The sequence below is a fragment of the Lepisma saccharinum genome, chromosome 28, assembly GCF_977018435.1.
Source record: "Lepisma saccharinum chromosome 28, izLepSacc3.1, whole genome shotgun sequence".
NCBI classification, from domain to species: domain Eukaryota; kingdom Metazoa; phylum Arthropoda; class Insecta; order Zygentoma; family Lepismatidae; genus Lepisma; species Lepisma saccharinum.
In genome coordinates this window covers 16,765,644-16,789,658 of record NC_139256.1, presented here as the reverse complement: position 1 = coordinate 16,789,658, position 24,015 = coordinate 16,765,644, and the positions used below count along the sequence as shown (strand labels likewise).

Sequence of the window (24,015 nt, the reverse complement as noted above, 5' to 3'; positions counted from 1 at the left end):
TAGAAAGGAATAGAATATGCAAATACATACAAATCTGGGCTGTAGTCATGAGACAATTGCTTAATGTACCTAACCATTGAGACAGCTATATGTTAATCTAGAACATCAAAATTAGTCATTAATTAATACCAGTATTTCGATGAAACTGTCCTAAATCAAGTATTTTTTCATTAGGCTTCCAACTTGATAAAATTACTCTTGCAAGTTTATTCTTCAAATCTTCTGATAGCACTGGAACTATGGAAAATAAGGGCTCAACACTCCTCACCTGTAACAGAGAGAAATTAGACATTACAGGGTGCACAAACATGACTTATATACCTGGGCATTTAGATTTTTTTTATTTTATGTTGGTTTTTGTCTAAATGCGATGATGAAGAAATGGTGATTACAAAAAATTCATTAGTGGAGGCACATAGTGGCTCGGATCCCATTTTAAACTGTAGCTCCAGGGCCGATTAGGGTAATTCCACGGTCACTTACGTTACATTCAGAGAAGATAAAATTATTTGAAATGTGATTTCACAATAATTTACTACTTTTAACACAGTTTAAAAATTTCCTTAGCTTAATAAAATTATAATTCAACTTTCTCACTCAAATTTGATAAATGTTATTCATTGTATAATGAAAAAAATCAAATAAAACGGTCACTTACGTTTCACAAAATGTGACAGTAATATGTGAAAAGTAAACTTGCAATTTTATTCCTGTTCTGTTTTTACGATTTGAAAAATATAACTTTGAGTCAACTTAGATATAGTGTCTTGGAACTCAAAACCATTTTGAGGTATTAAAATTACTCATGCGTAAAGAGAGAAAATAAAATAATAGTCACTTACGTTACCAGTCTGAATTATGAAGAGGGTATTAGTGTGCGAGTAATAAAAAACTCAAACATAAGTGACCGTGGAATTACCCCAGGGTAATTCCATACAAAAAAAAAGGACAAAATAAAATTTTTTTTGAAAATACATCTAGTGAAATGTTATCTCTATGGGTACATAGTATACTTTCTATAGTTATTTGGCAACAGTGTAAAATTTCCCAGCATTCCCTACTTTCCAGATGGCAGCTATGATAAGTTCCCTGTAAAGTGACTGCTGGTTTCCAAGAGAATTTCTTCATCAGGTAATGTTTTTTTCATTTGAATACATAATGATATTTAGTATTTAGACTTTACCAAGTTAATTGATAGCTAATTTGCTTCAACATTTAGTGATGTGCTAAATATAATATTTATTGGAAGTTATCTAATGATACGTTCAAGTTTCTATTATTAAAATGTATTATTATTAAATTTGTTACTATGTCGTTGTATTATTGTTCTTATTAATAACTCAGTAATACTCAGCGGTGAACGATGAGACTCGGTGAAGTACACAGACTCCTCTCAGGTACAGGGATAATGTTAGGCAAAGACAATGCTTCACAGCACAGAGGAATAAAACCACATTATTGCAGTAGATATAATGAAAGGTTTTATTCTTTATTTACTGTGATTATAATGCAAACACGCTTAGTACGAAGGATTTCCCTTTGACGATGACTTGACTCAACTAAAATGCATAAACTCAATGTGTGGCTATCGGCATGCCTATGATCACAGACCTAGCTTGCGCCCCGAACTACCACACCAAGAGTTATGCAATAATAACTGAGCCAATATTTGCTCTTTAGACTTTTATCACAAATTAATCCTTAGGCTAGCTTTATTTCTTAATGTAGAATGGTTGCAGTATTGTGCATATCATCAATGCATGGCCATCGGCATATCTATGGTCACATAGGCTTAGCTTGCACCCCGAACTACCATACCAAGATGTATGCACAACACCGAGGAGTTCTTTTTAAGTTTAAAATCCTCGACGATCCGTGACGAATGTGTGTTAATTCTTACGCGATATCCTCGCTTTTATACTATTTTCGAGAACACAGATTCAAGTACAGATGAATCACTCACTATCTACAAAAGGATGCTATCAACAAAACTGACATCTATTCATGTTTAGAAATACAAATTCACATTGTGCACTCTCGCAAATCTAAAGATACATTGAACTACCATAATAGAGCATAAAATACAATAAATGTTAAACAAAAGATATACATTACAAACAAGGTGCAATATTACATATAATAAAATGGAAATTATGCTTTCTTTGGTCAAAATAAATATATTAGTGACATATTTTAAAGTTCTGACGTCACATAAAAATATGGATCATATCATCAATTTAGCAGGTTTTTGTAGGACATCATGTATAATTTGGTTAAATGGCCGCTAAACCTAGTTACGGAGCAAATAGTGGTGTATTTTGGCTGCTTGTAGCAGTGGTTCTCAACCTTTGTGAGACCACAGCTCAGTAAATTTATTTCTTACAAGTTGATGCCCTGAACCCAAAAATTTCACTCATAAATACATTTTTGATCTTTAAAGTTTATATAGAAATTCATATGCACCCTTAATAAATATGAATATCAAGTATGGCATAATCATAGTTCAATTATGTATAGACTTGCTGTCAAATATAAAATTACATTTAAATTACTCGTCAACCCCTTAGTGCAACAGACCTTTTACAGCCTGGTACAACTGGTACTAAAACTGAAGAAGAAGCAGAGGCAACAGCCTTACTTTATTCAACTCCAGAGGCCCATTCATGATTATAAAAGGAACCTTCTATCAAAACAATTTCATGATAATCTACTCAAGTAAAAGTGTGCCTTTATTTTTTTTAATATTAATTAAATTAATGTAGATGGCTCATTATATCATTTTAAACAGCAATTATTTTGTAAAACAAGTCACTTAAGTTGCAAAAGTACTGGTCACTTATGTTACAAAAGTACAAGTTCAGCTTACCGTTACTACATATTAGTTGCTTGCAGTAAGCTGCTAATTTGTTTTCAGCACTCACATACAGCCTACTAAGAGATAATAAATTTTTAGCTAAATATTTTCATTGCTATTATCAGGACAAAAACTATCTCTTTTTTTGGTCACTTACGTTACAAGCTAGTCTACCTACAAAAACCTCCTAAATTAGATAACTTCCAATAAATATTATATTTAGCACATCACTAAATTTTGAAGCAAATTAGCTATCAATTCACTTGGTAATGTCTAAATACTAAATATCATTATGTATCCAAATGAAAAAAAAACATTACCCGATAAAGAAATTCTCTTGGGAACCAGCAGTCACTTTACAGGGAACTTATCATAGCTGCCATCTGGAAAGTAGGAAATGCTGGGTAATCTTACACTGTTGCCAAACAACTATAGAAAGTATACTATTTACCCATACAGATAACATTTCACTAGATGTATTTTCAAAAATTGTTTATTTTGTCCCTTTTTGTATGGAATTACCAATTAGCCTTTCTGTGCATAAAGTGGACTTCAAAACAAATTCAAACGAACATAAAATTCATGAAGAGAATCTGGTAAATGAGCATTCAGGTTCAGGCCTGAACTGAAACTTGAAACCCTCATGAGATGGTGTGTAGAATGTTCAAGATGATCAATAGACCCAGCATTTTTATGTAATATCAAAGTACAAAATATATACATAAATATGTAACAATAATTTATAAAATATGTACCTAAATATGTATCATCAAAAGGATATGTACTATCAAAGAATATATAATAATAATAATCGAGTACTCAATCAATTTCAAGAATTCTGCTAGATATTTATTTTATTTGAACATAATCAACATAATTTTAAGGACATAAGTTGTTCAAATTAAAATTTGTATCAACTTTATAAATTCAAAAAAGCACAAACTCCAGCTGGGAGAAACTCTAGTATATTTTGATAAATAACATTTCCTGGTTCTTTCTTGTTTTTCTAGCTTGTCTTTTGACTTGGCAGTCAATTTTAGTCTCATTAATTAGAAAATATGACATCACATGAACTAAAAATTTCAATCCTCAGGTTACAGAGATCAAAAATATAGGAATAAGGATCAAGATTAGAAAAAGTTACCAAAATATGTTGTTTTATGTAAAGTAAATTAGCAAATATGTAAAATATGTAATATCCTGGCAAATATATAACATAAAACTTATGTAAAATCATGCCAGTTATATAATTCATTGACATTTTCCTGTTCAAGATATGTATCTAGAAAGGAATAGATTATGTAATTACATACAAATCCGGGCTCCAATGATCAATAACTGAGGTGGCATTTATTATGTGTCAGTAGTGTTCAAGCTACTGAAACAGTGGAGTATCCTAAGTAAAATTAACAAGTGGATTTCTAGGTCTTCTCCTATAACATTTAACTACACATTACACATGTTTTTTTTAAAAAAACTCACCTCGTCTCCAGCAGTTCTTCCATGGCCTATAATTTTACATAAGGATGGAAACAATATGCTATTTCCGTGCTTCCTTTATATAGGAACCTATAATTTTGATGATCTACTGCCTGCATATTCAGATTATGGCATCTTGGATTTCAATTGAAAATACCACCACCTAAAGACAAAAAGGTACTGGGTTTTTCAACTAGGTGCCTAAATAAAAGTAGCATGGATAGAAACTGGTTCTTACTGATTTCCACTGATTCTGATGCTTCAACATTAACAATAAAAAGTTATTCACAATATTTATAAATATGACTATATAAGTACCATGATTCAGAAGTGTTAAGTGTGAAATATCGTTAGGCTTTTGTTCATGATTTTGTTGAAATATGGAGGTGTTCATTATGGAAGATGAACATTAAGCTGTTTTACAGTAAATCTATTATTACATGTTAATTAGTGGTCTATTTGGTATTTCAAGTAAAGGAATGTGTATACGCCGCGGTGGCTCAGTCGGTAATGCATCTGACTACCATGCTAAAGGTCCCGGGTTCGATCCCCGGCCGGTTCAAATCCGGGAACTTTTCTAACGATGGAAGCGGCCCCGGAACCCACCCAGCGTCGAATAACATGGGTACCTGGGGGAAACCCTGGGGGGTAAAGGCGGCCAGGGGCATGATGCTGATCACATCACCCCCACTCACGACCGGATCAAGAAAGTGTGGGGCGTTACCCCCACACTCCCTATACGCCTTCATGGCATGGTGCTAAGCACAGGGGAACACTTTACCTTTATAACGCATGCACATTAGCCTGTGTGCATACGCGACAAGAAGTAATGGTGTAAAAGACCTCTAGCAAGAGTATTAAAAATCATAAACGGCCAATCACTGAAGGTGCAAGGTCATAAGTTTTTGTTTGTGTGAGGTAGTGTAGCTAAACGCCATTACGAGCGCTAGTGGCACAATCTCTCAAGATGACATGGAAGGAAGAGAAAGTATTTTGCGTATTGGAATTTGCTCCTACAGGGTCTATCATGACAGTGCAGATACACTTTCGAACAAAATTCAGTTAAGTGTGCACTGCACAGAAACAGCAAGACACAAAACCTTGACAAACTAAAGGAGCACATCTCTGAAGCAGTGGAGTCGATTTCTGAGGATATGCTGGAATGTATCTGGGCAGGACTTGAGTACCGTTTTGATGTCTGCTGTGTCACCAATTGCACCCACATCGAGCACTTGTAATGATGAGGTAAGAAACTTGGATAATTGTGTTTTCATTTCATGTCAATATGGTTGCAGTGTGTCATTTCACATCGGAATGAATAATATTATATATACTTCTGAATCAGCTTGTATTTTTGCTATGTTGGGTTCATGTGCTTGTAAGAACTGTAAACTACATGAGAAATTATTAACATTTGCATAATTTAATCTTATTAATATGTTGTGGCACATTTTTGCAGACCCTGTGAGATATCCTGACTCGAGAAAATATCATCCTGCATCAGTGATTAACTCCAAACCTGTACATTCTGATATCAACATATTGCCATCAGCCCTGTTCTAATAAGAGTTTTGTTCCATACATTTCCAGCATTCTTGTAAGAGAAAATCCAGCAGTTCTCAAAAATGGTGACCTGATAAATTCAATTGGGCACCAAACCAAAAATGTCTGTTTTGAGATTTGTAACAGGTAATTTCCAACAGAGATTCTGAAACTGTATGCGAGGAGGTACTTTGGTATTGGCAAAGTAAGTGTAATTGATTGATAAAGTATAAAAAATAAAGTGCTGCTCTATGCTTTGCACCACGCCATGAAGGTGCATAGCGGGTGTGGAGTTAGGACCCCCCACTTTCTTGATCACGGCCGAAGGTGGGGGTGATGTGATCAGCACCCCAGCCCTGGCCACCTTTAGCACACAGAGTTTCCTCCAGATACATGCTTTATATGACGCTGGTTGGGTGCCGGAACTGCTTGAACAGTTGGCAAAAATCCCAGTTATCACCCACCGGGAATCGAACCTGGTTCTCTCACATGTTAGTCAGACGTAATTTTGATTGAATTTGAAATTTTTGGATGTGTCAGCACTTAGGCTATCTTGCATCCTGTAGTGATACAGAGTTCATGTCCCCGAATTTAGAGAAACTTAAACTCAGATGGCTGGGGTTTGAGCTGTAAGATAATACACTTCATTAATTAGGTAGAGCCTTAATGCTAAGCGGAAAAAACCTGTAGGGTGTACATATGTTACAACCCGTCACATTATACAGGGTCCAGTACTTTACCATAACTAAAATATAATTACTATAACATAAATGTAATGTTCAGGGACTAAAATATTCTTACTTGGGTTAAAAGCTGAGGCTGTAAAGGGACGCTCAGTGCACATAAGGACAAAACACAAGACAACACACACACACAGCCCTACGAGGATTATACTGGTCGTAGGTCCAGACGGCAGAGCCTCGTTAGTCTGCAAAATGCAGTCCACGGTGTACTATGTGGAAGTGAGGTTGACACTTGGGTGTACTACATAGAAGGGTCACCCCTTAAAACCCACAAAGAAAGTGTAAAGCTGTGATATATATAAAGTCCCACACAAACCTCAATCTGGTCCTTTTCCAAATCTTTCTTCTTGCAATAAATCAGGTGTGCCTCATTGCTACCGTCGAGATGAAAAACCGTTAGTTCTCTGGTTGTAGAATACTGAAAGGAAATAGAAGAGTATTGATTTTAACACCTTGCATTTCGTTAATCTGGTTGATGCACAACATCCACATCGTGTACTGTATTTTACATTGAGTTAACTGAAACAATGAGGATGAATGATGAAACAAAGGAATCAACGCAATGTAACGTTACACTCTGACCAGGACTCAAGTTCAGAAACTTTGGTGTGAAGATCATTAATGAAATACTCAACTCTTGTAGTAACTTAAGTGTCCACCAAAATTTTATAACTAAAAAACTTATGTTAATGGTGCAACAGATCTCTAAGAGCTTGCGAAGCAGTGATGCACATTAATTTCCATCACCACTGTTTTCTGGCTTTCGGGACCGAAGCCTGCCACTTCTTCTTTCCAAGCAGTTCCCAAATTGTTCTCACGATGCTGAGTCAACACCAAAATTTTGGACACTCCCAATGAAAATCAAACCCTGGACTTCTCGCACTAAAGGCAAGAGAAGAGCAGTGACCATTTGGCTACGTGGGAGTCACTATTTCAATTCGGAGTATGGATGGAAACTTGCAAACTTGGTACAGAAATTTGGGAAAGTTCTCCTGTCTTTGATGAAAGCCATTTTCTGTGATTGTGAATAGTGCATATTTTGTGGCTGCAAGGTAGACCAACAAGTTTCATTTCTTTTTAGTTTACCTTTACATCCATAAAATTTTGTGCACCTGGATTCCATGAAGCATAGGTAAATATATGTTTCAAATCATGAACATAATTTATGCTAATGGTGTATAGTTAATTGGAATAGGCAATGGGAAGGGGTAAGGCACTGATGTAGTGAGGTGTACGTAATAGTGAGTAGCAACACAGAATATCGGACAACTTACCCCTATAGGAGTAAATATCCCCACATGTTTTCTCATCAGATTAAGCAGTGCTGGTTTCTTAGTATAGACAGGAACGGAGCACTAGAAGAAATGTAAACAACACAAAATTGCAAAATTTATTATTATTATTATTTTTTGGCTTTACTGCAAAAGACAGTATGTACATCAAACATATAGCATGTTAAATCTTTGCCAAAGTGATCAGATAAACAGAAATCAGAGCAAATCATAAGCATAATATAAATTTTGCTATCACTTCAGAGTAGTATTGTACTGAAGAATTTTGATTCTACGAGAAATGCATTTTTGCAGCTTGCTACACAAAAGACAAATACATATTCTCCCTTCAAATAACAATACCTATTAAAATAAATTTAAATTATATAAAGTTGAACCTGAGTTATACAGATGTCAAGGTGAAGAGAAAATAATACGTGTACCTGAGAATTACTTACAAATCAGATTTAGATACCAAGTCATATCATTATTAAAATGCTGTAATTGTATCTATTTTGAGGAACAGGATATACATAATACAGTTATTTCAATCATAAAGTGGTAAATTAACAATTCTAAAAGTGTGATTCTTAAATATATTACATTTGCAACTTTATTAGTGAACCCTTTGGTACTGAAACGCAACTTTATTAGTGAACCCTTTGGTACTGAAACAATAAAGTACACACACTAGTTTTATACTACGTAGAAATTTTCAGCGAAAAATGCAGGCTCTACAATAATAGTTTTATAGTTTTACTACCCAATTTTAAAGAAATGGTCTAAAATAGCATTTCTTTAACTAATGTCTATGCAACAGTTAATCAATGCCTAAATCTGCAGTTATTTCAGCTTCACTATTATATAGGTTTTGCATCCACTTCCCGTATACATTTTAATTTCTGGTCAAGCGTATAACTCTTCCTGTTTCTGTTCTTCATGGCCGACCAGTAGCAACTGAAAACTGTCATTTCTGTAGCTTGGTTAGGTACAAATTAACTGTATTTTATGAAAATTAGTACGTAAAACACTGAATTATAAATGCATTATGTACAAATAAGGTTTAATTAACATGTTTTAAAATTATATTTTGTCGGGGCCTACAATAATTTACATATAAAACAGAATTACGCAGAACTGAGTTACATATAAAGCAGTCTCAACTGTATTGAACACTTTAGGTATACACTAGGGTGACAGAATAAAATAGACACCTGCTGACAGAGCATCGTCACCACAATGGTGCTTCTAACTGATGACGTTTTCCATTCCAAGTTTGAACAAACATCAGGAAGGAAGGAAGTGAGACTGTCAACCATGCCACGTGCGACAGGTGCCAAGGATATTAGCGACTTTACATGAGGGCGCATCATTGGGTAATGGGAGCGTGGCGCACCTCAACGAGAGATTAGTACGTCTTTGGCCATACCATTGGCAACAGTGACAGGGTGATTGAACAATTTAAAAAGGACAGGAAGACAAGTGTATAACACAAACCCGACCGACCAGGGCCATCGAGACGTGTCAGATGAGCGATAGTGAGACACGTCCTCAGAAATCCAGGGATCAGTGTGACGGACGTCGCGCACGCGGCACAACTTGTGAAAAGAACAATTCAACGTTATCTCCACAGGGAAGGGCTTCATAAACGAGTGGCAAAAAAGAAACCACTGCTCACAAAATTCCAAAAAAACAGACGTTGCAAGTGGGCAAAGGACATGACATCCCACGGTGACAACTTTTGGCCAACTGTCATCTTCTCTGATGAAAGCCGGTATTGCCAATTCAGTGATAGCGGGAGGATTTGGGTGTGGAGGTGTGACTCGAGCCAGCTGGGACAGATTTATCAAGCAGAGGGTGAAATATGGCAGCATCAGTGTGATGGTGGTGGGGACGTTTACCACAAGGCGTCATTGACGGTTTCATTGAAACCATGCCATGTCGGTTACAGGCGTTGGTGGCTCACAAAGGCGGACAAACTCAGTATTAAGATTCCACATTCACAGCAACCGCCTGTGTATTTGCTTTGCAAATAAATGTTGGTGTTCCGTATCATGGGTGTCTATTTTATTGTCACCCTAGTGTATATCTGCCAAATCACATTTCTGCATATCTCACCGTAATTTTATAAAATGGTGGCAATTCTACCCACAATGGTGAAGTTATTGGCCCTCCATCCTTAGAGATTATGTTCACTCCTCCTTCATATATTCGGAACGTAGGAACACTGAAAACAAAAACCAAACATAAAATTTATTCTCACATAACACACATAAGTAATTAAAACTTGACAATATAAAGGGTGTCCCAACAAGAATGCCAGATTTAATAATGTGAAAAGAATCTCTTATTTACATGACATGGTATATATTGCAACATCATTACAAAGGGTACATGTTGCCAGTTTCTGAAAAACAACATGTCATATGAGCCCCACGACTTGCTCTGAATGTAGTGATGAAATTACTGATGACTCTTACACAGACTTGATCCTCGATTTAGCCGATGACACGACAAATTTCCTCCTTGAGTTCTGGTAAGGTTTGGGGATAGGTTTCATAAACCTGCAATTTCACGTACCCCCAAAGGAAGAAGTTACAGGGTGTCAGGTCACATGACCTCGTTGGCCAGTTCTGGTCACAGTTGCACAAAAGGACTCAGCCCAGAAATTTGTCATGCAGCAGGGCAATCGTTGATTGATTGAGTTGGTATTTTAAGTCCACTTTATGCACAGTAAGGTTAATCGGGACTGGACCTACAGTTTAAAGTGGGATCCGAACCACTATGTGCCTCCACCGGGTATCGAACGCTACTACTGCGCCATCGGGGCAAGACAATTTTCTCATGGGAGATGTGGCAGCTAGCACCATCTTGCTGGAACCACACATGTACAATATCCACACTATAAGACAACAGTACTTAAATATACAAGAACAGTGTTACCAACCCAACAACAAGACAATGGCGCAATTCAAATCTGGTGTTCTTGTCGGGACACCCTTTATATTGAGTCATGGATAATTGATAAATAAATTTCTTCTATCATTTTCTTGATTATTAAAAAATATCAGCTCTTTTCTTTGACATGCGCCTCATAATCGGAAATTGGAGGCTAACAACTTAGTAATAGACAGGGTTCAAGCAAAGTGATACTCAGAGAAATATGTTTATTGAAAAATCATTTACAGATTAATAATTTGGGTAGCTGCAAAAAAAGAAGACTAAATACTGAAAATCCCAGCAGTGCCAATGGACTTTCTTCAGCATTACAAAACAATAAATGAGATAACTCACTATGCCAAAATTACATTTTAAAAATAATATAGGTAGTTTAGCTACAAAGCAAATGCAGCAATTACTAAAAATACTTACAAGTTAATATCAGGAAGTTCTCCTTCATAGAACTTTGTCCAAAACAGTTGAATATCTGAAACAATAAATGAAATTCTGTTAATTTTTGTCTACCAGTATTGAAGTAATCAATAGGGAACAGAACTTTAGGTAAATAAATGTTTTTTTCCGCAATAAGATAGAGACCCTCGTTTTTGCCAAAATTCTGATCATAGCCTTATATGTCAACACCACAAATTTTATTTTACATAAAAATACATATTTTCCAGTTTTCCAGTAAATACATATTTTGCAAATTTTTATTTTAAATACATAAAATCGCTTATGGACTTCAGCTACATCGAAATCCTCGCAGGAAAAATGTTTATTCTCTGCACCTCTTTCATATCGAGAGTGCTAGGTTTGTTTTGTCTTTGAACACGCTCGCTGGCAGATAGTATTGGGGGAAAATATTACCCCCACTGGATCTAACGCACATTGTGCTAATGTCTAAATTTACAGAAATTTTTGGGAAAAACTAAGGTTTTCACACTTTGTGCCAAATTGCACGTGTTTTGGAAGGTGAAGTAGAGGAAGAGGAAGCTTTGGAAAACTACAGCTTTAGTGACATTTCGTGCTTCAAATATGGAGCGATCTTTCTCACAATATAAGATGATTTTTAGAGATAATCGTCACAGATTTACAATGGAGAATTTGGAAAAAAACTATGGTGATACACTGCAACTCTTCCAAGAAATAGCTCGCTAAGAGGTAAGCATTTAGAAACTGATTTCAGGTGTTTAAAATGCATGTAATATTTTGTTTTTGTTACCTATTTTTATTATTTTTGTCACATATTTTCCTGTTTTAATCACATATTTTTAACATTTATGGCACATAAAAAAATAAATATTTCTGAGTTTTTTAGAACATAAAATTCCGTTCCTTAGTAATCAAAATAGGGAAGTTTGTTCAGAGTAAATGAATTCCAATTCTAAATTAGCAAAATTCACACAACTATTATTATTATTATATGTTTTAGTACACATAAAAAGTAGCCACGTTTAAACATTAAGATTCTGGTGCTGGTAACAGGTGAAGCAAGTGAACAGCTAATCAACAGTTAGTTTACTGTCAACATCGTTCCACATTAAAACAAACTTTTTTCCACCTTAGTAAATTTTTCGGCATACTGAACGTTCATGTAGATCATGCTCGTCTTGTTTAATGTTTAAAAAATATTCAAACAGACACAGTTAATATCAGTGGAAGTTTCATGTTTATTGCTTTTTGGAGCCAATTCATAGTATAGAGCAGGGGTTTCCAACTGGTGGCCCGCGGACCGCATTTTTTTGCGGCTCGCAAAGCCAGTTTGCAAAATACATTAATTTTTATGTATTTTTATTAAAATACGTTCTATTTATGGACTTCCTTAAACAACTGGCGTTTCTAACAGATATCACAGGTCATCTGAACGAACTGAACTTGAAACTGCAGGGATGAAACCAGCTGGTGTCAGATTTAATGGGAAACATAAATGTGTTTCGTAATAAACTGAAGATTTTCAACGTTACTTTGGAGATGAATAACCTGGTCCATTTTCCAAGCTATCGGCGTCTAGCAGAAGTTGAAGAAACACTGGACTTTTCTGAATTCAGTGCAAATATTAAAGAAATAATGGATGAGTTTGACTCCAGATTTAAAGATTTTGAAGAACTTAAAAGCAGCTTCCAGCTATTTAGCAATCCTCTTGGTGTTAACATAGAAGAACAACAATCTTCTCTCCAACTTGAATTGTGTGATTTGCAAGGCGATGTGTTCCTTCAAACTAGGCAAGAAAAGGGGCCAGAGTTTTTCAAATACCTGTCAAAGGAACGCTTTCCAAACCTTAGTAGTTTTGGGCAAAGAATGACATCGATGTTCGGCAGCACATACACGTGTGAAAGTGTTTTTTATTCAATGAAGTTCATCAAGAACTGCTACAGAAGCCGACTGGCAGATTCTTCACAGCTTCACCTTCTGAGATTTTCAAATACAGAAATTGAAGTGGACATTCCAACTTTAATAAAAGAAGCAGATCGGTCTCAATTTTTACATTGAACACTTACTATGAAGTATTCTTATTTGTATGGTGTTTTTTTCATTTCTTTGAATTCATCCATAAGTATTGGGTTTTTGTGAAATAAATTCTAATTAAACAATTTTGATTTGGGATTCCATTGTTTTTATGGCCTCATTTTAGAAATTTAGGTCATGCGAAAGTACTACATTTTCAGTTTAGTACTTACAATTTTTGTAATTTTTAGCCCCCCCCCCCCCCCCCTAAAAAAAATGGCAAGCCAATCAACTGCTGGATATAATTTTGGCCCTTGGACCTTTTGAAGTTGGAAACCACTGGTATAGAGAATGTCTCCAATTTCGTTAATATTTGGTATACTAACTAAATTTGGCCTTCTAATCACGAATCTGTTGTTAAAATGGGGGTCACACGTGAAAATCGGGAAAAAAGGCGATAAAAGTAGGTTTTTTTTTTTGCAACTGTATCGCATTGTTTTATGAACAAAATTTTAACTAAGCTTTCCTAACCTAACCGGAAATAGTTCGTGGGGCTATCCGTGAATGGTTCGTGGGACTATCCGTGAATGGTTCGTGGGGCTACCAGTGTATAATGTTAAAGTTTCTACACGTGACCCCCGCATTTTAACAACAGATTCGTGATTAGAAGTAAGTATACCAAATATTAACGAAATTGGAGACATTCTCTATATTGTGCTATCATACCTGCTTTTTGTACAAAAGTTACGTACGTTCAGTCTCGGTTGCATGACTTTTTGGACACTCTGTATATGGGTAAACTGAAAAATGAGTATGGAAATGCTTGTGCATGCTGGTGGCCAATTTCTATGATGAAGGTCCCAGTGGGAGCAAGTTCTGCTACAATGATGGTGGCCAGGGGAAAACAAAATTCAGGAGCCAGTATTTTTTTTCCAAATATATGTTAAGAAAGCCTATCCAACTAAGATAAAGCTACATATTTTGAAATGTGATCTTAAAACATTTTATTTATTAATTAAAGGCCTCAGGAGTAAAACATGGTGACATTTTGGTCATTACAAAGTAAAAAGAGCCATCTTTCAATTTTCGCATGTAATTGTCATGGCATGCAATTTGCAGTGGACTCATTGAATACTTCTGAAACTGGTAAAAACAACACAAAAACAATTTATCTGCAGTATAGCTTCTAAAAACCTTTCTAATAAACTCAATAATGACCAAAATGTCACGTATCATGTTTTGGAAATGGAAATTTCCGTAAGTGAACTTGAATTATTAAAAAAATATATTTTTAGAATGGATTTGAAAATTTTGGTGCCAGGTGAAAATTGGTACCCTTGACCATCTGTAAAATATTTTGCATTGTTTATCAAGATTTTGTTATTTATGAACATTTTCAGTTGATTTTTGCTTGTGAAACTGTGTTATTGCGAAGTATGTCTGTTACCTTAGCATGTTACTTTACCATGTAGCAGAACAGCCCGAATGTAGTGAATGTGAAACAGTGAATGTAGCACCCAAAACGACTTTCGATAACAGCAGCTATAACTTTACGTAGTTAGGTTAGTATTGCTAGGTTTGGTACTGATAGTTATTTTTGACGTGTTCTCTTGCTATTTTAGAGTGCATACAAACAGTTTTCACTAACAAAAACAGCAAAAGTACGCCAATATTGCAGGTTTTAACTTACGTGTGCCATACATAGGGATCAAATATCTCCGTTATTTGTGCCTTCCTAATGCTGAGACCATGTTTATATTGTGTAAAACACTCAAATCTGCCAAAAAAAAAAAAAAAAAAAAAATGATGTAATTTTCAAGGGAGTACAGTGGGTAAATGGCCCTGTGAAAATTTCACATATCATGGCGACCAAGCATCTACCCCTGATTCTAACCATCATAAATTTGTGTTCTCTTTTGTTAACAGTCAACTGGAACTGAACACTTCACATACTCAGAACTATGATTCGTGAACTTACCAGTTACAGATGGTCCAATATTCTCCACTACAGAGTATTCAGATGATACTTCTTCACAAGAAGAGGTGTTCGACAGTTCAACATTCCTAACAGGCACTTTTGAACATGTAGCAGTTGTAGTATTGATGTTTCTTTCTTGCATGTTTTCACTATTCTGTCTATAGTTGTGTTGCCTCAGATCTACCATAGCTGTATTGATAACAGTCAGGTTTCCTATTGTTCCTGTTCTAACATTTGGCATTCGATGTGCATGAACTGGTAAAATGGGAGGTGGTACCACAGGCTGGGGAGGCCCATGAGGAAAATGATGCCTAATTGGCCAGTTAACTGTGGCAGGAGTCACTTGTCGAGGTACCACAGGAGGCCAAGGTACCATTCTAGGTGCAGGTACGATGCATGGTGTTGAATGTGGAGCAGGTACCATGGATGGTATTGAATGTGGATGAAGTACCATGGATGGTGCTAAACGTGGAGGTGGTATCATGGATGGTGCTGGATGTGGAGGATGTACCATTGATGGTGCTGAATGTGGAGGAGGTACTATGGATGGTGAGGAATATGGAGGAGGTAACACTGATGGGCTGACACTTGCAGAAGGATGGGGTACAATGGATGGTGGAGGTACCATACAAGGCACAGAGGAAGGTGAATGAATTGATGTGGTAAAGGTAGTGGGTATCATGGAAGGCTGGGGTGCTTTGGAGTGACCCAATATAGCAGGAGGAGGTACTGGTTGAGGAGGCAATACTTGAGATGGAGCAAAATCCCTAACTACTGACTTATTATTGATTGATGAAGTGTTCTGAATTGAAGAGAATTGTGACATACAGGAAGGATTGACAGGTTTATGTGACAGCATAGGTATTGCCTGTCCATAGCTTGGAGAGTCTGAAGCAGATGAACCCTGACCAATTTTTATTATTGGAGAATAAAGTACACTTCTAATTTTCCCAGGCACTGATACAGACTGTTCTATTGAAGTTTCTGGCACATTTGCCACTACAGAACTTGAAAATTCCTTATTTATCACAGCACTACTATCACATTTTTCAGTATCAGATAATTTTACATTTGTTACTGACCCAATATCACATGTAGAGTCTATAGGTTTACCTATAACAATATTTTTTGCCTTATGTTGCTTCAAAATCCATTTTTTTGACAAACTGACCTGCCTAGATTCAAGTGAATTACTTTTTGCAGATATTGGTAAAGCTTGGAATATTGCTGATGACGGTAAAAATGTGTCATCTAATTCTGGTACATCAGTTTCATGTATTCCCTCAGTTTTCTTAGAAGGAAGTTCAGCAGTACTCTGTTCACTACCTGGTGTATTTGAATCACGTAATAAACACATTTTCCGATGAATGGCCATCACTTCACGTTGCCTTCTGTATAGATTTTTCCGTTGCTTTTTACTGATTTTCTGCGGATTTTGATCCATTCCTAAATCTGTAAGTAATTTTTTTGACACATCCAATGGAGGCACTGGAGCTGTAATGGGCCACGCTGGATCAAATAAATGCATCTTGATATCTATAGCATATAACACTCTCTCTGGAAATATTTCTTTCCAGGATTGGCGTATTTTGTACATCCCACTCTTTGTAGTTGGGTTTGCCTCCGAAAATGTAGTCTGGTATATGGATCCAATTTTTGCAGAAAAAATATTTATGTATTCCTTGCCGACATATTTTATAATATAATCTATCAGATGTAAAGCAGGCAATTTTAGTTTTGACTTGATTTTTTGGATGTGTTTTTCTATTGTATCTGCTATTGCTGGTGCAAGAGCAATGTTGTCCTCAGCAAGCATGGTTAGCATTCTAATGTGAGGCTTGCTACAGGTGGTTAGGTCTCGCAATGAATTTGCGAATTCAGCTACAACTTCATCGGCCATTGCTAATGTTTTTTCTATGTACAAATATCAAACCATATTTTTAACTCGCGAAAAAGTTCCGCATATCGAACTTCTATGTGCGATGAAAATAACATTGCTCTCATACGGAAGAATGAAAGCACATAAATTCCACTATTTCCGTCGTACTTCTTTCGGCATTATAGAAGTTGAAGTTACAAAAATCGTCCTTGATTCATAAGCGAATATATATTAAATATCTTCCCAATTCTTGCAGAAGAAAATTCACGAACATACAGAAATGTTACAACATTGAATTTTCAATTTGTCCACAACCGTACTAAAGGAATAATAACAACAATAATAATGTTATTCATTATAAATACTTTCACTTAAATTTAGTTCCATAGTAAGTACGATTATGCGCAATAGTTATCACATTAATTCGTTGCGTTCAATTCTCTTCGAAGATTAAATGTTTATGTTTCTTTGGCACTGGTCTCTTTTTAATTACGTCCGAGTCTGCTGCCACGCACGTGTCAGCAGTAAGAATAAGCGTCAGATTTGCTCCTGCCACGTAATTCGTTGGCTAAGAGGATGTTACAAATCTTAAGAACAGATAAAGACGAGAAAATTGCAAGTTCATGACTAGTGGGAATGAATGTACGTACAGGTAATTTAGAACCTTTTTCTTTAGAAAGCATTTAGCGATATTAGTTTAATGCTAACGGAACCTAACCTAACTACGAAAGCATTTAGGTTTATTATTAGAAGAATGCTAAAGAGCCTAATCTTAAAACATTTATGTGAAAGTAATCGCTACAACTTCACAGTATGTGTTACAGACGTAATTGCATACGTAGCATGATGAAATCACGATGAAACAAGGACCGAGTTTCCTGCCACGCACATCTCTTTTGAGGTTCCAGTAGAAAAAGAACGTGGCAGCAGACACTACATTTCATTACACATTTGTGGGGGTCTCACTCATTACACAAGCCTCAAACAACATCCCTGCCCGCGAGTACGGAAAACGGCCAGCGTTGGCATGTTTAAAACAAAAGTGTTTAAAACACACGGCTTTGTTATTTTTACAAATGTTTTAAATGTTTAAAACAATGTGTTTTAAACATGTTTTTTACAAGTGTTTAAAACACATTTTGGTGGTAGATATTTTATAGTCTGTGATATTTTTGTTTGTTTGGCAACCCTGTTTTTCATTGAACCTGTGTCAATTAATCCGTGCTTTACAGTTCTCACTTATCGGACAACACTTTGGCAACCCTATGTTCTGACGTCACGGGAGAAATTATTTTAAGTTTAGGATAAATGCCTATGTTGTTAGGTTAGGCAGGCTAGCTATGTATGCACAAGGTAGCAAAATTGTTGTGCGACAAGAAAGACCCGTGCTTTACTGTAGGCCCGTATTCATAGTCGTTTCTTCATAAACGTATCTCAAGATACTAGCCAAGAGACGGTTTACTTCACCATCTTGGATAAGAACAGTCTGTGCCAGTGTTGCCACATGAAGGGAAATTTCCCTTTTTGAAGGGAAATTTGGAACTAATTTTAAGTGAAAAGGGAAATTCGATGAAAAATAGCGAATTTTCAGGGAAATTTTAAGACAGACTAAACATTAATTATATTAAACATTATAACAGATTCCAGTTTTGAAAATGAGAACTTATTATTGTTTTTTTTATTTTGTCGTATACTTCGTTCTGAGAGGAAGGGTGGAATTTGGGTTGACCCACATCTGGCTACCGTTTGGGGCCGGAGATCTTTGGCCATTCATCCTTATGGGAGTGGGAGTCCGAGGGTATTGTTTATCTAAGCTTTCCCCGGTTCTCTGAATTTTGCCTCAAACACTACACGTGCAAACCATAAAGTTATCTTTGTCGCAAACCTATCTTTACTTCAGTCTTCATTGGATACTGGGTTATTCGTGTGCGAGTGCGAGTGTTTGGTGGAAGGCTGTGCCCGTCTTGGACGACGCGAGAACAAGGGAAGCAAAGGAAACTATCTGCAACTCCAGAATAATTAGAAAACGTCGTGGAGAATTATCGGAAGATGAAAAAACACCGCGGAAACAAGTTTAAAAATTCCGTGCGGAGTGGCAAGAAGTGACCAACAATGGATTAAATTTTAATAAAAAACTTGCTGTGTTTTAGAAGTTTCCACCTAATATGTGAAATTTACCAGAATAGAACATTTGCTCAGGTATGTACTATATATCTTTTTTAATAAAACGCGTATATCCATACGCCGAACTTAACATTTTTATGGGGAGGCAAAAATGTGATTTTCCACACAAACTCTTCATATGTGCGCCTTACTAGAACAGCATTTTGTGTCGAATATTTTTAATTTTCTTCTGATGGTGTGATGAAGACAAGGGGCATTGGCCTCCCTAATCCAATCTCTGTTTGTGTGTTTTGCTTTTTACTGATGAAAATCTTCAGTTGCCAACTATAACATAGTTTTAGCTTTCATCTCAAAACAAAAAATTTAGCTTGGTTTAGAAATAAAATCTAAATCTTCCAAAAAAACATTTAAAAGATATTGATTTTATTGTTTATTGATTTGGTTTATTTTACTTCGCTTTTCTGCCACTTTTGGCTAATTGCAAAGGATGAGTAATGATATGATGAAATTTATGAATGGACACTCACAAACAGCCATGCCCAGGCCGGGATTCGAACCCGGTACCCCTGGCGTCGTAGCATTTAAAAGTTAAATTGATTAACATTTTATACATACATACGAACATGGGTCAACGATAATATTTAATTATTATTATTATTAGTATTATTATTAGTATTATTATTATTAATAATAATAATAATAATTCTTTAGATGAAGGAAAAAAATGGGGGGAAAAGGGAAATTTTACCCCTTGGAAAGGGAAATTGTGCTTACAGATTGTGGCAACACTGGTCTGTGCCAAGATACACTTTTGGCGTTTCATAGTCCCCTCTCAAGATTCGCTGTTTCATAGACACTTCTTGGCAGCGTAAGAGCGATATTCGGTCTCTTAAGATCCTATATTCGCCAAGAGAACGAAACAGGTCTCTTGAGATACAGAATGTTCTCTTCAGAAAATAAAAATGGACGTTGCAGTTAGAAACTATGATGAAGAGGATGGATATTTTGAAGATTTTCTCATTGCAACAGCTGTTTTGTCCCGTTTTTATGCCTCAGTTTTGCATCAGGTATGTAAATTTAACTACTCTCTACGTAATTATCTTGGTTTGAGGAAACATAAACCTTAATAATTGGTTGTACTGCCTCTCTTTCTTCGGTTTATTGATTCATAAAGAAAAGTGTAATCCTGTATTATAATAATATTGCTTCTGCATGAACATTATTTGATTCTGAAGTAGTGCATCGATTTGTTACTGAGTTGTGTAGCAAAATAATGGAATACAATAGGATTTTGGTGCCGTTAACCCAATGTACTCCCTCGAGAATTGTTTTGTTTTCTTTTTAATGGACAGATTTCGATGTTTTACGTAATATTAAATTGGTTCCAACTCGCGGAAAACACAAATAACGGATGTATTTGATTCCAAAGTATGACCGGCGTAAGTTAAAACCTTCCATCTACGGTTACTTTCGCCGCCTTTTATTAGTAAAAAACCGTTTATGTGCACACAAAAAGAGCGAAAGAACACGTCAACTCCTAACTTAACGACGAAAAATTTTAGCTCCTGTTGTGGAATGTCGTGCTGGGTGCTATATTCACTTGCACGAAGCCCTCAGGCTGTTTCACAGTAAGGTAACAGACGTATTTTATTTCACAATGACACATCTGTGCGAGCTAAAAATAGTGAAAAACCTCAACATTTAACATAAACCATGCAAGACATTTACTTTCTTGAGGGAGTACAGATTGTTAAGGGTACCTAGTATTTCTATTTTGGGTGCAACTACTGACACAATGTGGTGAGACCAGATATATCTTTCACACATTTTCAATGTATGTATGTCAAATTACTCACACTAACTTGGGAAAATAAACAAGACAATAACAGTTAATCAAACTACCTAACCTGTGCACTATAGAAGTTTCTGATTATTTTTAGACACACACATGGAATACCTAACTGCCCTCCCTAACATGCAGTGCAAAATATAGAATACAAGAAAATATTTGTGTCTTAAAAATAAATTTCCACAGTGACAAATCACGAGACCTGGTGAATAGCCCCAAAGCTTGGTTCATCACCTGGATGATGAAGGTAGTCGCTGATTTTATTTCATTACTACAGTATATATGATTACACAAAAATATATGATTTATCATGAACATATTTGAACAAGCATAATTGTGAAATCATGAATATTTCTCTTCTATTTTCCATTCCAAAGGTGTACACAGAAGAGGCTGTATCCCTTCAGATAATTTTTATTTGACATAAATTAATATAGGTCCAAACTCTGCTTTTGTAATTTCGATATTCTCATAGTACACACATGCATTTACATAAATCATATTCTACATGTGCCTATAAGCAAATACTGAACAGGTTTTCTGATGAGAATAATTTTACCATCCTGCTCGTGTGCACTTATGCAAGTAGTTTAGGCAGGTATGTAGCAATTGTTTAGATTTGAATAATACTGAAAAACATTTACAAACACAGTTATTTTCATGTTATTAACTTCAGAAATGAGTATTTTCTGCATTTCAAAATGCACAAGATATGGACATTTTAATAATCAGGTATGTGTATTGGGTTAATTTGTGGTTAGGCATTAATTTATGTGGAATGAATTTTCTTTACAACTTTCCATGTTCTTATTTTAAATTGTGAGATCAGTCTTAATGATATTTTGTTGTTATTTTTTCAGGTAGTGCAGGTCCCAAAAGGGAGTTGTTGACTTCGTGGCTAGATGGACAGGAAGTATTTATGATAATTCGATATTCCAAAGGACAAGATGGAATTCTTCATGGCAAGGGATATTCAGCTCAACTCGACCATACCTCTACAGTCCATTCCAAGACCCACCAACTGATGCTGAAAGAGGTACAACTATGCCCATGCTCAGCAGGGGAATGTTGTGGAGAGTACCTTTGGGATATGGAAGCGACGTTTTCCATGTTTGTCCAGAAGACTTGGAAACAGTTCGAGACATTGTTATCGCGTGTGCAGTTTTCCACAATATGGGTATCATATACAGTGGCGATGTTGAAATTTTCAAGGAACCTCAGATATCATGTCTGTAGAAATAGAGCCTACACGTGTGCATCGTAACAATGGTGAGCTGCAAAGGAGCTTCTTGTGAATAGACTGTTCATATGAATATAACAGTGTAGTCAACTTATACTTTGTCCAAGACTATTCACTCAGTTTTCAATGTTTCTCTTTTTCTCTCGCACACAATTTTCTGCGTCAGCATGTGTGTGTGACAGTGAATTATAGTGGTAGGAATCCTAGTTTTATGAGATGCAACCTGGGTATCTCTTCGTTTGATTTTTATTGTGAACGCTGTTTTAGCATTTTCCATGACGTTAAATTCGTATTCATCCAAGTGCTGTGTGCATTGATACTATTGATTGATACTAAGAATATCAAAAAGTTATCCTGCAAAACTGTATTTTCCTTAAAACCATGCATTTTACTACATGCTTTTAATGTCACCAAAAACATGTGTATTTTGTATACGTGGACAACATAATTTCATTTGACTTATGTTCTTTCCCCTTTTTTTTTAGTCAAAGAAAATAATGAAATGTGACCTTCCTTTATGTATGACCAGTGAACAAGATTATTCTCAAAATAAAGTAGTGCTTTACCTGTAAATTAGTTTTGATTTTGATTTATTACACAGTTTAATGTTTCTCAGTGATGTCCATGTGTCTAGTAAAATTAACTTCTCAGTGATGTCCATGTGTCTAGGAAAATTAACTATCTTAATTCCTTTGGTTCTTTTATGAATTTGTGCCGGACCCTGTGGCTGAGTGGTTAGCACATTGCGCTGCGACGCCAAGGGTCCCGGGTTCGAATCCCGCTCTGGCTTGGTTGTTTGTGAATGTCCATTCATCAATTTCATCACTCATCCCCATCTTCGCAAATTAGCCAAGAGGCACAAAACGCGAAGTAAAGTAAACTAAATCAATCAATCAATTTTATGAATTTGTAACATGTGGATATTCTTGGAAGCCATGCGAGGGAGTATGTATGCACCATGTGCACACATGCACAGACAATCAATAAAAAAGTAACATAAAAATCTGTGGTATCACACCAAAAATTATTTACAACAGGAATTATATGCTTTCAACTATTCAGTATAGCCTGGTACAGTTGAGAGTTACTCAGGTAAGTAAGTGCATCAAATTCTCTTGATATCATTCATTAATGGGAAAAGGCCTGATGATAGTGTACCATCAAGCTAATGTTACTCTAATTGACTGGGTAAAAAAATATATACTCCTTATACGATTTGAAAAATAATGAGTAACTTATGAGAGAAATGTTCATAGGAAGCAATTGAAGGTCTCTGTGTGTAAAACATGCTAAGTGACACCTTGGTCATTTCAGAGTTCATTATGAAAAAATATTATTAGAAGCTATACTGTAGATAAATTGTTTTTGTGTTGTGTTTACCAATTTCAGAAGGCTTCACCGAGTCCAATGCAAATTGTATGAGATGGCAATTTCACTCTAAAATTGAAGGATGGCACATTTTACTTTGTAACTCAAAAATACCAAAATGTCACTTACCATGTTTTCCACCCAAGCCCTTCAATTGATCATAGCTCGCTGGAACATTTTATTGTGACCATGGACTCTCACATTGTTTCTATAGCCTTTGGTACAGCGTAAATGAGCAAAGGCAGAGAGGCTGTGATTAGGGAGTGGGATAAATTAGTTTGGTAATGTTTGTGCATCTCCTCA

General features: G+C 35.9%; 1 protein-coding gene across 1 annotated transcript in view; it reads right to left on the bottom strand.

The window, feature by feature from the left end:
• LOC145980972 (uncharacterized) overlaps nucleotides 1-17,435 on the bottom strand; it is a 68,786-nt gene extending 51,351 nt beyond the window's left edge. The window contains exons 1-6 of the mRNA XM_083114060.1: nucleotides 15,253-17,435; nucleotides 11,262-11,316; nucleotides 10,008-10,116; nucleotides 7,893-7,973; nucleotides 6,935-7,036; nucleotides 130-268 (exon numbers count right to left, since the gene is read on the bottom strand). Of these exons, the coding sequence (XP_082970186.1) occupies nucleotides 130-268; nucleotides 6,935-7,036; nucleotides 7,893-7,973; nucleotides 10,008-10,116; nucleotides 11,262-11,316; nucleotides 15,253-17,152 (2,386 nt within the window). The 5' untranslated portion in view covers nucleotides 17,153-17,435. The remainder of the gene's footprint in view (nucleotides 1-129; nucleotides 269-6,934; nucleotides 7,037-7,892; nucleotides 7,974-10,007; nucleotides 10,117-11,261; nucleotides 11,317-15,252) is intronic.
• Nucleotides 17,436-24,015: the final 6,580 nt, after the last annotated feature.